We start from the raw sequence: 13,967 nt of genomic DNA, 5'->3' as shown, positions 1-13,967 counted from the left end.
TTGTTGTATTATATTGAATAATTTGGTGGAAATTATGCAGCCTTCTCAACTGTCACTGACTTCATTTCAATTTAAGCGATGTTCACGATTGTTCATACAAATGCAGTCTCAGCTAGGAGCTGATTTTGTATGAGAAGTGCTGAATGAAAGATGATTGACCAGCCAGTATTTTGAAAGGTTGTATCTCTTATATTCTGCTGCAAGATGGCTACACTGTTTCTCCATGCACAAGCATTTGAATTTTCCGCTGTGCTAATCAATATTGTAAGAGGAGTAGTTAAAAATCAGCAGCATGAAACTAAACGCTAAAGAAGCTAAGTTCGTATTCAGTAGCAAAGCACCGCTGTCCACAACTTGAGTTTGGCTATGAACAGACAGACACGAAAAAAAGAAAAATTATAATACAAAATAGACGGCAGGCTTAGAATCAAACGTTGCAGCGACCTTGCCTTTTGTATGCCATTACACAATTCAATGGCCGCCCACTCAAACCTTGCTCTCAATCAATATCCTATTAAAGCAGCACAAAAAGTCTCCATAAACTTAGTGGTTAGCTATGTTTATAAATGGAATTCAGCATAATTAGCTGGTCAATAACATACTGCACTAGTAATGTTAAAATGAGCACCACACATTTAATATCTGTGATATTCTACAAGGCTTTGTTACAAAAGGTAACATAACAGTCTACAGGAGATAAAGGCCTAGCCACAGATTTCAGCCACATTTCCCACATCTTCTTCCTTTCATGCTTACTAATCAGTTCATGAAAAGGCTAGCTGGTTAAAAGGCATGCTTGTTCCTTAGGTTTACCTCCATTTTACCCTAGAGACACCATCACTTTGCTGCTGTAGTTATCAAAATATCTATATATCTATTTGTGAAGTCAAATCCTTCTGTGGATAATCTTCACAGTTTTTAAGAGATTAAGTATGGTAAGTGCCTAATTAGAGCACAGATCATGTCGATTTCCAGAAAGGGGTGCTTTTGCCAACTTGCCACTGTGAAACAGGTAAATACAACAACAGCAAAACTGATATAAACACGGCCTCCTTCCTAAAACCTCCTGAGCTGCTAACTGTAAGAGATCTGACTTCATCTGATATAAATTAGCCCTCTGATGCCATTGTCTCAGGTGCTGAAGTGTTATGGAAATGCTTATGAACATTCTAATTGGTTAAAAAATAAAATGAAAGCATCATCCCAGTAGGGCTAGGGACATAGGGGTCTAGCTGTTGGTGATGAGTAGGATGCAGCAGAGAAGGAATAGGCAGAATTAGTGACATTATTGTAATTATTATATAAATTTATAAGCCACACTTCTATAAAAATAACAAGGTGGAATACCGTGTATAAAAATAAAAGCAACATGGTCCCCCATGAAACATAATTTAAAGCATTAATAAATACTGGTTGGATTAAAAAGGAAATTCTCCCAAAGAAATGGCTCCAGGTAAATATCTTTGGGTCTCCTACTCAAATGCAGATCCTCAGATCAAACCTGTGAGGTAGGACAAGTGGCCAACATTTACTCAGACAGCTCCTTGGCTGAATGGGGACTTGAACTTGAGCTTGTCTTGTCCTTTCCTCTGATCATTGCGTCACATAAGACAAATACTCAAACTATTTTTTGCTATTTCTTTATTTGCATATATCAATGATTTTTATTAATAAAATGGTAAAGATTTAATTGTACTGGTAGTAGCATATTTTTTGGAACCTTTGGACTGGGGTGACTCAGGCAGATTCATCTGGCACTCCCAGTGATTGAAATGTATCCCATGTGTAGGGAAGGTTTGTGACCAGACCACCCATTCAGCTGAAACTGGATCCTAAAGCAGCATTAGTTCAGTTAGACAAACTTTACACATATCAATCAAATGAGAGCTTGAAGGAGAGACTAAGTCTTCAGTAAAGCTACCTTATTGTATATTCGTTTTGTCCAGATATCCATTTCAAATGGGATCTTTGTACAGGTGAGCTATTCATTGGGTTGGAATCGATGCAAAACATTTAGACATATATCCCTAAATTTCAGTATCCCTTCTTAGTCTTGACAATGTTTTTTTCAGGAGTCTTTGTGCTGGAGAACACATGGAATTTTAGTATGGTCCCATAGTATAACATATTCTGTGTAGCTTCCTTACACTAAATGCCACTTAGTAAAGAAACTAGAGTTTAAAAACAGAATTCTTCCTTTGTAAAAGGAGCATAATTAAAACAGGTTCTCCAGGGTTTACATAATAAAACGAAGGACAGGATTTTTTTGACCCAAGCTTTTGAGACAGATACTAATGCATGTCACAGAACATTCAGCCATTGCTAGAATCTTTTGTGGACACTGCTTTCATTCTTTCAAATGTCCTTAAAACTACAAAGCCTACAAGCCTGCTCTTTCAAAAACATATTCCAAAGAATGAAAATTGGGATTCCTAGTCTTGAAATATTGCTGCCGGTTTATATGCTGGCTACAATAAATAAATAAATAAATGGTGGAATCACTGAAGATTATCATTGCTGACTTAATGGATATATCCAGTTCTTCATATGCCTGTTTGTACCTTCCACCTCTAGCATGTGGAAACCTCTGCACTCTGGAAGAGAGATTAGCTCAGTTGAGCTAGAGATTTCAGTTGCACCTTGGGGGCTACCAGAATGAAGCATTTCTGCAAAAGAAACTGCTGAGTCCTTCTAGCTATAATGGGTCTATAGACATATTTGGCAGATGGACTTACGATGGCAGAAGGCCAGCGTCCTTGCCTCCTCTTATACCATGATATTTTGTCTGCCCTTGTAAGCTTTAACACAAAAAGGTAGACAACTGTGTATTTCAGCCTCAGAGTTAAAACACACATCTTTGCAATTCCAGCCTCCTTTCTTCCCAGGGAATGGAGAAAAGTTAACCAAGTTCTAAACACGTCCTGGATACAGGCTTCCCTTGTCCCTTACATGATTAGTTGAAAAATGGTGCTTACAAAGATAAGTAACTTGAAAATGGGCACACAAAGCCCTTTATTGCCAGTTAAACACACAAATACAGAGGAGGGAAGCTATTTCATCCCCTCAATAAACTCTTCTCCTAGTGCTACTAACGTTAATGACGTTGGGTTGCTCCAGTCCTACCATGATCCTGCTACACTTATTAAAAATTCTGTAGAACCTTTTAAATGTGCACATTCTGGACCATTTTATTGCATAAATGGGATCATCTTTAGAATGGTCCTGGTTGCAGGCAGGCCCCCAACCCAGTTCCACCCCCACCCTGGCATGGGCGGAGTAAAGCCTTCATGCCAGGGTGGCACCACGATCATCCCAAGCCTATTGGCCAATCATTTTTTAGTGGGATGATTGTGGGGAGTTTAAAAGTGGCAGCGCGACGTGTGCTGAGCACCTGCTTCGCGCTGCCGGACACCCGCCCACCCTCCCTGTTTTATGTGTGTTCTCTGGCCTTGCTTTGGACTTTGGTAGGTCACCTGTCTTGGGTCAGGGGCCGTGTAGGAATTGTTTCCATTTGGCAAATTGGCACTGGCCACTTGGTTTTTGCCTACCAAGGTTTGGCGGTTAGGCATTGGCTCATTGATTTTTGGGGGAGGGGAGGTCAGCCATCGCATGCCCCTCCATTTGATCAAAGGTATTCCGTTAAAGGAATCCAGGGTCTGGATCTTGTTCGAAGTCTTCTTGAGGAGCTAGGGCCATGCCAGGCCTCTGGGAACACCGAGGAGAGCTGCAGGCGGGATCCCCGATGTGGCTCCCTCTTTGGGTGGCTTACCCTTATTGACTTCCTGCAAAGGGGGCAGGAGTCGGATATAGTCTACGCCAATGCCTAAGCCAGTACCGCTCACTTTTCTGTAATTCAATAAAGTTGTGGCCAAAATTTTGCCCAATAACCTTAAACTAAAAATTCTGTGTCCGTGTGAATTATTTTAATAAGGGGCTGGTTTGGGGCCTTGCCACGCAATAGGAAAAGCTTTCGTTCTTAGTTCTCTGTATGGCGAGCACCCACATTTTAACTATAAAGAGAACCTTCTGATTAATGTATTTATTTTGCTTTCAGAAGTCTTACCTTCTCCACATATGCTACAGTATGAAGCAGGTTATGTGTCTTTTACCACAAAAATTAAGTGAGATGCTTAGGAACCTACAAATGAAGAATTCTCTATCCTGATTTTCCAGGGTTTCTTAAGGGAAGCTGTGACTCTTTGAGCCCATGGTTGGAGCCTGATGGCATCAAGACTGGAGTCTTGCAGAGGAGGAAAGGACAGAACCCATAGAAAAGCTTCTGTTCATCTGGGGCAGTTCATCTGGGGCAGTAGTAGAAAACCTGTGTCCCCTCCAAGTGTCGTTGGGCTACAACTCCCACAAACCCTGACCATTGCATATGCTGTATGGTGGTGGTGGTTATCTTTTACTATTTTGGTGTTTGCACCGTGGACTCCTTTGTGGGGAAGGCTGGGATAGAATTAATACTATTATTGTTATTTCTGAAAACAACCCCAAAACTGAAAAACCAGACAAGCCAATTGAAAAAATGGTCAATTCCATCTATCTCTTCAAAAAGAGTCTAGTACTATGTAATAAAGTTGCACTTAAGTGCTTAAGTTCCAAGTAAGTTACAGTGTGGTGTTAAGAGTGTTGGACTAGGGACCCACTCCCACATGGAACTCACTGGATGACCTTGGGTTAGTCACCCTCAGCCTAGACTAGCTCAAAGGATTGTTGTGAGGAAAAAAATATGGGGTGGAGAACTATGTACACCACTTTGAGCTCCTTGGAGGAAGGGTGGGATACAAATATAATTGTCATAAATGTAATAAAGTAACAAATACAAATATTACCTATGGCATGAGTTGCTATTCCCTATCATGTCCTTTACTCTTTCTCGCATTGTATTTGGCCAAGTTCATGTGTTCCTATTTCTCTGCCTGCCTCCCTTGATATCTGTACATCTCCAAAAGTATGAGAACACAGAGAAACAGATGCTGATTGGAGTAAATTAATAAAGTAATACCATAGGAATCTAGTAGGACTTACTTCTGAGTACACATGCATAGACTTGGGCTGTGTATCATTCCCCCCCCACACACACACACTTTCTGTCTTCAATAATCCTGTTTAATAAATATAGTGGTTTGGGAGCAAGATTTCTATGTACCTGCTTCGAAAAGACATTATTAACCTTTCAGTTTGGACTTCCATAGGTCTTGTGTGAGTGAAAATTTATCAACCTTTTTAAAGCACAAATAAGTTTGGCCAAGAATGCTAAAACTGTAGAGTGGATGGTGCAGAGTGTACCTTTATGATTGATTTCCATTCAAGTCAGACTGACTGCAGTGTGGTCATTTTTCTAACCCATAACTGCTCACACTGCAGCAGTTTGCTATCCGCAGGGTGTCTGAATTATAGCAGTCCATGTCCGTGTTACCTTTTACACAAATTACTTACACTGGTTTCTTTTTCCATGCAAATTCATCAGTTTTACAGCCTCTTGTCTCTGCTGTCAGGAAACTCTAGCAGACAGCACAAATTGATAAAATGAGTTAATTTTACAATGGTTGGGTGGTTTTTTTTTTAAGTTTCATTCACCCAGTCCACAGGAAGCATATTGTAGTTAAAGGAAGACAGCAAATGAGTTTAGAGTGTTCTTGTAAATTATTTCCCAAGTTAATTTCTTTCAAAGATCATTAAAGGCTGGCTCCCATTTTAATATCATTGCTCTCCTTCCATCCTGTGCTTTTAAAAATGCATTGCTATCAATGCATCTCAGTTCAGTGGCTCTCCTTAAACCACTGCTGAGAGTATGCCATAGTTTACATGAGAACCATATAAGTAAGCTGTTTGAGGATTTTGTTCTTTGTATTGCCTATTATTCTTGTACTTCAGCTGCAGTCCGTAAAACACTAAGTACATAGTTGCTCCTCAGCTGAAGATTGCAGTTTAGCATATTGCATACTCTACATGTGGAAAGCTCTCAGTTGGTAAATGCTGGAAAGCACCTCTGCCCGAGACCCCAGAGAGCCTCTGCCAGTAAACTCTGTCAACTGGGCTGGATGGACTTGCTATAAGGCAATGTTATGTTTATAGCATCACTTTAATCCTACCACTGCAAGCAGACATTTGCACTTATGCAGCTAAAGTGGCATTGCACAGAGGTGCTGGTCGGCAACCTGATGTCTTCCAACTATACTGTTCTGTAACTCTCATCAGCCCAGCCCATGTGGCCATTCATCAGGGATGATGGGAATTGTAGTTCAGAACATCGACAGGACACTGGGTTTCCTGCCCCAGACACTGTTGCACAGGAGGCAACTAGTCAGGACCGTCTTTACCCAGGGGTGTGGGGCACCCAGGCGCCAAATTCTGGGGGGCACCAAATGTATTAGGGGCGGGGGCACCAAATGTATACCTACTGTATACCAGTCCCTCTTGATCAGCGGCAGTGAAAAGCAATGGAATAAAAGTCCCCGCTCCCCTCCTCCGTCACTGTTACTCCGTAGCGTCAAATATTCCTAACGAGTCAGGAAACAAAAGCAGTTATTTCCGCTGCGTCGTTGTTACAGGTGAGCAATTTTTCTCCCCCCAAAAAGGTCAACAACTTTGGCTTCCCCCCTCCCAGAAAAAAAGCTCAACAACTTTGAGTTCGCCCCCCCCCAAAAGATATGGGCGTGGCTAAACTAAATTTGGGGGCGCTGGGTGGATTTTTGCACCCCGGCAGTGCATATGCTAAAGATGGCCCTGCAACCAGTTCTTCTCAATTAGCTACAGAGATGGCCCATGTTGGCCATAGACACGCTAAAGGAACATGTACATCAACCTTGATTGCTTACCACTTGCCGAATGTATTAGATGTATGAGAAATGTAGTATATTGATATTTCGGCATTCTTTATGCATACCGTAGTTTAATCTGTAATGGCTCATTCACATATGCAAATCATTTATGAAGGCAGTAAGTTGCTTCATACACAGTGTCAAACCATGGTTTTGGCTATTCTTAGGCTTGCATGTTTCCTTCACCTGGCTTCCTTGTGTATTCTGATTCAAACCCTGATTTCCTTGTTGGGCAGACCTTAGGTCATTGTTAGATCCAGATTAGCAAACTATAGTTTCCACTTGCCCTTGAAACCAGAATTGGGAATCTGGCTTAGATCTAATGCCCTAACTATGGTTTGGCTATTACATCCAACATGACTTGCCTTCGTTCAGTGGCCCAAGATATTTTGCACGCTGGGTAAACAAGTGTATGGCACCTACTCACACCCATTGCTGACTTGATGGGCTTGAGCCAGTCATTGCATTTTACCCTAACCTACCTCACTGTTAGCAAATATTAAAATGGGGAGATTGCATACATTGCTTTTAACTCCTGGAAGAAATGGAGATTTAAATAAAATAACACTTTGAAAACTGATATGTGGTCTGCTGTCATGTAAAACATTCTTGGGAATGGCTCTGATTTTATGCCACAGGATGTCATGAAGCAGTTAACGGACTCATGGAGCCCTGAAAACGGAGGAGAGGAGCTGTCTGTTATTCTCCCAGATCAATCCATAACTGGCACAGAAAATATACATAAAGTTACTGTTGAGGGTGAACTGTGGTAACAGCAGCTGGCTCATTCTGGCCTTGTCTGTTTATTGCCTGGCTGGGGATTGCCTGGTGAGTTCTCCTAGCACATGGATGCAGTTGCTGAATTGCAGAGGATGAAGCTGTTGCCTTTCTGCCTGTTACCCCAAACTCCTGTCAATATTGAAGTGTGTCTTCCCCTTCATTCTAGTCTGAGTTCAGGATTACAGGATTCTACAGTTTCACTATTGCACTAGCTGTTCATAAAATGGCAGCAAAAATAATAATTGTTGTTTAAGTGTTGGGGGGATGCTATTTCTTTACAACAGGTGAGAGAAGTCTTTGGATCCCCTGCAACAACCAAGTAACAGCTGCATATTTATTGCGTAATAAAAAAATTCTAGAAAGGCCTTTAGCAACTTCTTATGTGGATGATACCAGATCCATATTATTGATGGCAAGAGATTCATGACCTTCTGTCTTTACACTGCAGAGAAAGGAGTTCGTAATATCTTTGTGAAAAACTAGTTCATTACACACATTTGTAAAAGTCAAGAGAAAAATGTAACAAAGGAAGACCTTATCATGTGCACAGGACAGCAAACATTGAGAAATGCTTGGGAGAACATTGCTAAGGTGCTCAGTAATGCCAGACATGAGGAAACAGATCTAAGAAGAAGAAGCATTCCTACAATTTCTGAAGCCATTGAAATACATTATGGTACAAAATCAGACTTTGCCATCAGTAAAAGACCTTCAAAGAAGACCTTAATCATAAAGTTGCATAATGAACTTTTAATCTTGCTGATTACAGTGCCAATTAACTCATACCTTACTACCTACATGCTGGTAGGTCATTAAGGTGAAAGTGAATGTTTGAAATGTAATTATTCCTTTTCCACATCACTTACCTACTTCATTTCCTTTGTTTTCCCAGCACCGATAGCTGCCGGAACAGGGCCTAATTTCTCACTCTCAGATTTGGAAAGTTCCTCATACTATAGCATGAGCCCAGGAGCAATGAGGAGATCCCTACCAAGCACTTCCTCTACCAGGTAATTTGATCTGTGCATGATATTGGGTTATGGTTCAATCCCCTTGACTACATGGACATTTCAAAATGAGTAATGCTGTCATTTAGTGCTCATGTTGCCTGACATATTCTGCCTGAGACACTGATCCTTTGTAAAAATAAAGTGGCACCCATATACACTCTGGCGCTTTGCAGAGTTATACAATAGATTTTTCTTCTGCTTAATGTGTGGTTAAACCACTGAGTCTAGGGCTTGCTGATCAGAAGGTCAGCGGTTCGAATCCCTGTGACGGGGTGAGCTCCCGTTGCTTGGTCCCAGCTCCTGCCAACCTAGCAGTTCGAAAGCACGTCAAAATGCAAGTAGATAAATAGGAACCGCTACAGCGAGAAGGTAAACGGCGTTTCCATGTGCTACTCTGGTTTGCCAGAAGCGGCTTTGTCATGCTGGCCACATGACCTGGAAGCTATACGCTGGCTCCCTCGGCCAATAATGCGAGATGAGCGCGCAACCCCAGAGTCGGTCACGACTGGACCTAATGGTCAGGGGTCCCTTTACCTTTTTAATGTTGATGTAAATAAGGAGCCATTTCTTACCATGCCTGTCAAATGACTGATCCACTTTAGCTGAAAGAAAAAAATCAATCTGGATCATTAATATCATTCAAAATGGCAACAGGCTTTGGGCGTACTTGTAAATCCAATCTCATGGATGCTTAAGAAAAGGACCACAGTATGAAATAAAAAATATCCTTGCTGCAAATTAGCATCTAATCCTCAGAATCAAGACTTATAGGATCCCAGACTAAAAGAATCACCTGCTTGGTTAAGTCACTAAATTCCTAAAGCTGTATCTGTAAGTTGATTTCTAAAGGGCAATTCCTAAAACTTGCGCTGGTCTCTCTGCTAATACCCTTACTGATTTATCTGGATCCTTCTGTTCAATCTCCTTTCTTGCAGCGTAATACAACCTATTTTATAAGAAGTAATATATCTTTACAATTTATTGTTTGTTTGTTTGTTTGTACCCTTCCTTTATCCTTGACAGGGACTTAAGGTGGCTTACAGATTTTTTAAAAGGCTAGAAATGTAGAAAAAATAATTAAACATTGATAGAATTATAACTATATCTACACACACACACACACACACACACACACACACACACACACACACCTATTTAAACCATACAAATGCTTACAATAAAAAACAGTTCAGCACCAGCTCTTTCATTAAAAGCAGAATCACAGGCTTGTAGAATTGGAAGATACCACTATGGTCATCTAGTCCGGCCCCCTGCAATACAGGAATCTTTCACCCAGTATGGCTCTCGAACCCACAATCCTGAAATTAAGAGTCTCATGCTCTACTAACTGAATGATCCCTCAGGTCCAGTCAGTTTCCCCAAACCCTGTTAGAACAAATATCCTTTTTAAATGATGGTGCCCAGAACTGGGGACAGTATTCCAGGCGTGGTCTGATCAAGGCAACATAAAGCGGGACACTATACTTTTGTTGATGCAGTCTTGAATAGCATTTGCTTTTTGTTGTTGTTGTTGCATCATCACACTGTTGACTCATGTTAAGCTTGTGGTCTATCATGACATCTATATATCTTTTTCACCTGGTAAGCCAGGTGTCCCCCATCTTATACTGGTGCAACTAGTTCTTCCTGCTTAAGTGTAGAACCTCAAATTTGTCCCTGTTGAAATTCATTTTGTTAGTCTTGGCCCAGTTCTCCAATCTGTTAAAGTATTATTGAATCCCGAATCTTCAGCAGCATTGGCTTCCTATCCCAATCTGATGTCATCTGCATGTTGGATCTTAATAATCAGAGTATCTTTTTCTAAGCATTCACAGACTGATCATTAATTATATTTTCTAGTACCATTTCACTTCAGAAGGGTCTACTAGCTGCAATAACCAAACATTATGCTGTGATATTACTTATAACAGTTCTTCAGGGGTCAGATAGTGGAGTGACATTCCACATGATAATGTTACATGGTTTGTCAATGAAAGTCATGGCTACTCTGTTGGGCTCATTTTTGTACATAAAAAAGAATGATAAAAGTCCCAACAGATCCCTTGAATAGGTTTGTAACCAAACAGCTGTCTGCTGTGCATTTGCATGGCCTTCTCAGTTCCATTAGACGTGTTCTCACCCAACCAGCCACTTGAGCAGTTGTTCACAAACTGAGTATTCCTGGATTAGACCCACTTTAATTTAGATGTGCTAATAGCAGTGTGATTGTTGCTTGAAACACAACAATGCAGAGGCAGTTCTATGTGGTTAGCTGTTTGTTGGAGGCAACTTCCCATACAACTTTGGTAATTTCAACAATGCCAGTACAAATTCTGCACCTTGCATGATCTGGGCCTTAGTCAAGTAATTGCCAGCTCTCCATTAGACCTTGGCCAGCTCTTTCCTTCAGAACCTTAGCAAACGTCTCTCTCTCTTCACCATGGTTCTTGCCACTTTTGATCATTTCCTTCAAAGATATTACTTCACTGTTAGGTAATGTGTGCAAGCTGATAAAGTATATTAAATACACACATGCTTATATACAAATAATAATAATAAATTGTCCAGTAGCACATGGAACGTGCTTATATAGTTATTCACATAAGTTCCTCTGGCTTACTGCATCTTCCCACTATGTGTTACACTCAGCAGATAAGCATGTGGATTGTTTACATATGACAGAGCACCGAATTGTTCCTACACGGAATTGATATGAAAAAAAATGTAGTGTGAAGTAGCCCTGGTTCTGCTCAGCTGCAGTCAGATTTTTAAAAATATATTGACACCTATAGCTAATATGAAGAGTTTGTGCTTACTTTCTACAAATACACCTCTTTATGGTTAATAACTTGTGATGACTAAGAGAATATACTATTTACTTAGTCAACATTCTGAAAGTTGGCAAATAAACTAATTATTATATACCACTAATCAGCATATTTATTTGCAAAGTTTGGCGTTTTTGTGAATGCACTGGGCAATTATCATTCATTTATCAGGCTATACTTGTTTCCATTACAGCACTGGTGGAATAGACAGATTATTAATGGTACTTAAAAGTAAAGCTCAGTTGTCACTCTTGTATGCTTCTACAAATACCTTACACAGATAAGAAGCTAATTATAAACAACACCAGTAGTTAATAACTGCACAATATATTTGGGTTTTTTTCTCACATAGGTTACTTCTTCTTAAACGTCTTACCACTTACAGTTTTGCTATTTACACCTAAACATCTTTATTTGAAAGTATGTTCTGATTGATTTTTGCTAATATTTACTTGTAAGTACATAAGCTTAAGACTATAGTGCTGGGGAGATTATTAAGGCAATGACCATGTTGTAGGCAAAAATGTATTGTGACGACATTTAAAATGTCTTGATCAGGCTCCATACTCTCTCTCTCTCTCTCTCTCTCTCTCTCTCTCTCTCTCTCTTGCATTCCTGGACTATGGGCAGAATATTAAGAATCCTGATTTTAATGTTTTGAAAAATAAGTGTCTGGCCCTCATGAGCTTAGTTTATTGCATTTGGAAGTAATGATAAACCAGGCATCCCCAAACATCGGCCCTCCAGATGTTTTGGACTACAATTCCCATCTTCTCCAACCACTAGTCCTGTTAGCTAGGGATCATGGGAGTTGTAGGCCAAAACATCTGGAGGGCCGCCTGTTTGGGGATGCCTGTGATAAACCGTTACTTCCAAAGCAGTGGGGAACCTTGTTGGCTCCATGGGCCAGATCCTTATCATGAGTCGAATTTAGCAAGTGGGCAGGGCCGCCCACCTGTCAGTCACCTGGCATCACAATGACATCAGATGATTCAGTGCTATGAAGTCTCAAGGAAGCAGTTTCCAACCTGCTTAGGGCTGTGTTTTAGAGCTCTCCCATGCACCCAAATTGAGCAGCATTGACCTCTCCCCCACTCCCCTGCACCTTAGCTGTTCATAACAGTGTGAACAAACCCTGTGCAAGGCTTATCCTTCCCTCCTTCTCTGACATGGTGACCAGGATCAGATTGGAAGCTTCCATGTCTTTTTTTAGGTTAACCACAGTTTAGTGTAATATCCTAATCCTAAACTTTGATTAACTTTAACTATGCTTTGTTGAAACAAGACAGCTTTATAATCCATGGTTTGATGTGGTTTGTTTCACCTTTTGTTAAAATTAACCACATGTTGTCAGGTTTGGATAATCTAAAATTAATAGAAAAGTGTCTTACAGTGGTACCTCTGGTTAAGAACTTAATTCATTCTGGAGGTCCGTTCTTAACCTGAAACTGTTCTTAACCTGAAGCACCACTTTAGCTAATGGGGCCTCCTGCAGCCACCGCACCGCCAGAGCACGATTTCTGTTCTCATCCTGAAGCAAAGTTCTTAACCTGAGGTACTATTTCTGGGTTAGCAGAGTTTGTAACCTGAAGTGTTTGTAACTTGAAGTGTTTGTAACCCGAGGTACCACTGTATTGCCCCCGCTCATCCATAGTGGATGGAGACAGGGCATGTGTGAGCCCAAGGCATTCATTCCCATCACAATAACCGATGGTTTATGATCCCATCCAAACACGGCCACTGTAGCTACTTTTCTTCATACATGGATAGACTTTCATGGGTATCAGTAAACAAAGGGTATAAAATAGGAGGCACAATGAAGAGGCAAACTTTATTCTCAGATACAAGTGCTAGTATCTTCTGAGACCACAGAGATCTTGCTTCAAATGTCAAATAAGAAAATCCTTACTGTGGCAAATTCCAAGAAGACTCAGTGTGAATTATCTCTATAAAGACTTACGCCTGAGAGGAATTATGGCAGTTTATTACCACCATCATCCAAATGCAATAGATCTCTGATACAGAAAACAGCCTTCTCTGGCTCACTGAATAGGACGTTTAGTCAGGTAGCTTACCCTTGGGAGTTTCTGCTTCCTTTGTACGTAGAAATGTGCAATAGACTCTATAAAGCTGACAATAGATGTAATATCTGCTGACCCTGTCTTGGAAAGTGGATTCAATAGGACATTTTTCCTCCAGCCACAGTCTGTTCCTCATACTATAGCTCAAGAAGCCGAGGGCTCCTGGCTCTGCAATTCCCCACATTACTCTGCCAGAGTCCGAGTCGACTGACCTTCAGAGCTCAGCACAAGGGTTATCTTTCCTTTCAGGCTTTGCTTGAATGTTACATGAGGGAGGAATGTATGTGGCAAGTGATGAGTAACAGTCTTTCTGCGTTTCACCTCTGCATCGCTCAAGTTAAAAATCTTTTTGGCTTCATGAAGTGAATTCGGAATTGCTAAGTGTGTGTGTGTGTGTGTGTGTGTGTGTGTGTGTGATCGCCAAGCAATTATTTCCTTGCC

General features: G+C 40.8%; 1 protein-coding gene across 6 annotated transcripts in view; it reads left to right on the top strand.

Moving 5' to 3' along the window:
- The window catches only part of NFIA (nuclear factor I A), a 281,924-nt gene that overhangs the window by 183,569 nt on the left and 84,388 nt on the right, over positions 1–13,967 (top strand). For all 6 annotated transcript variants that reach the window (XM_035123744.3, XM_035123742.3, XM_035123741.3 and 3 more), the window contains exon 5: positions 8,500–8,617. In XM_035123744.3, the coding sequence (XP_034979635.1) occupies positions 8,500–8,617 (118 nt within the window). The remainder of the gene's footprint in view (positions 1–8,499; positions 8,618–13,967) is intronic.

This window comes from Zootoca vivipara, chromosome 7 (assembly GCF_965207765.1).
Source record: "Zootoca vivipara chromosome 7, rZooViv2.hap1.1, whole genome shotgun sequence".
NCBI lineage: Eukaryota > Metazoa > Chordata > Lepidosauria > Squamata > Lacertidae > Zootoca > Zootoca vivipara.
Note: the sequence above shows the minus strand (reverse complement) of the source record. Positions and strands in the feature narration are given on the sequence as shown.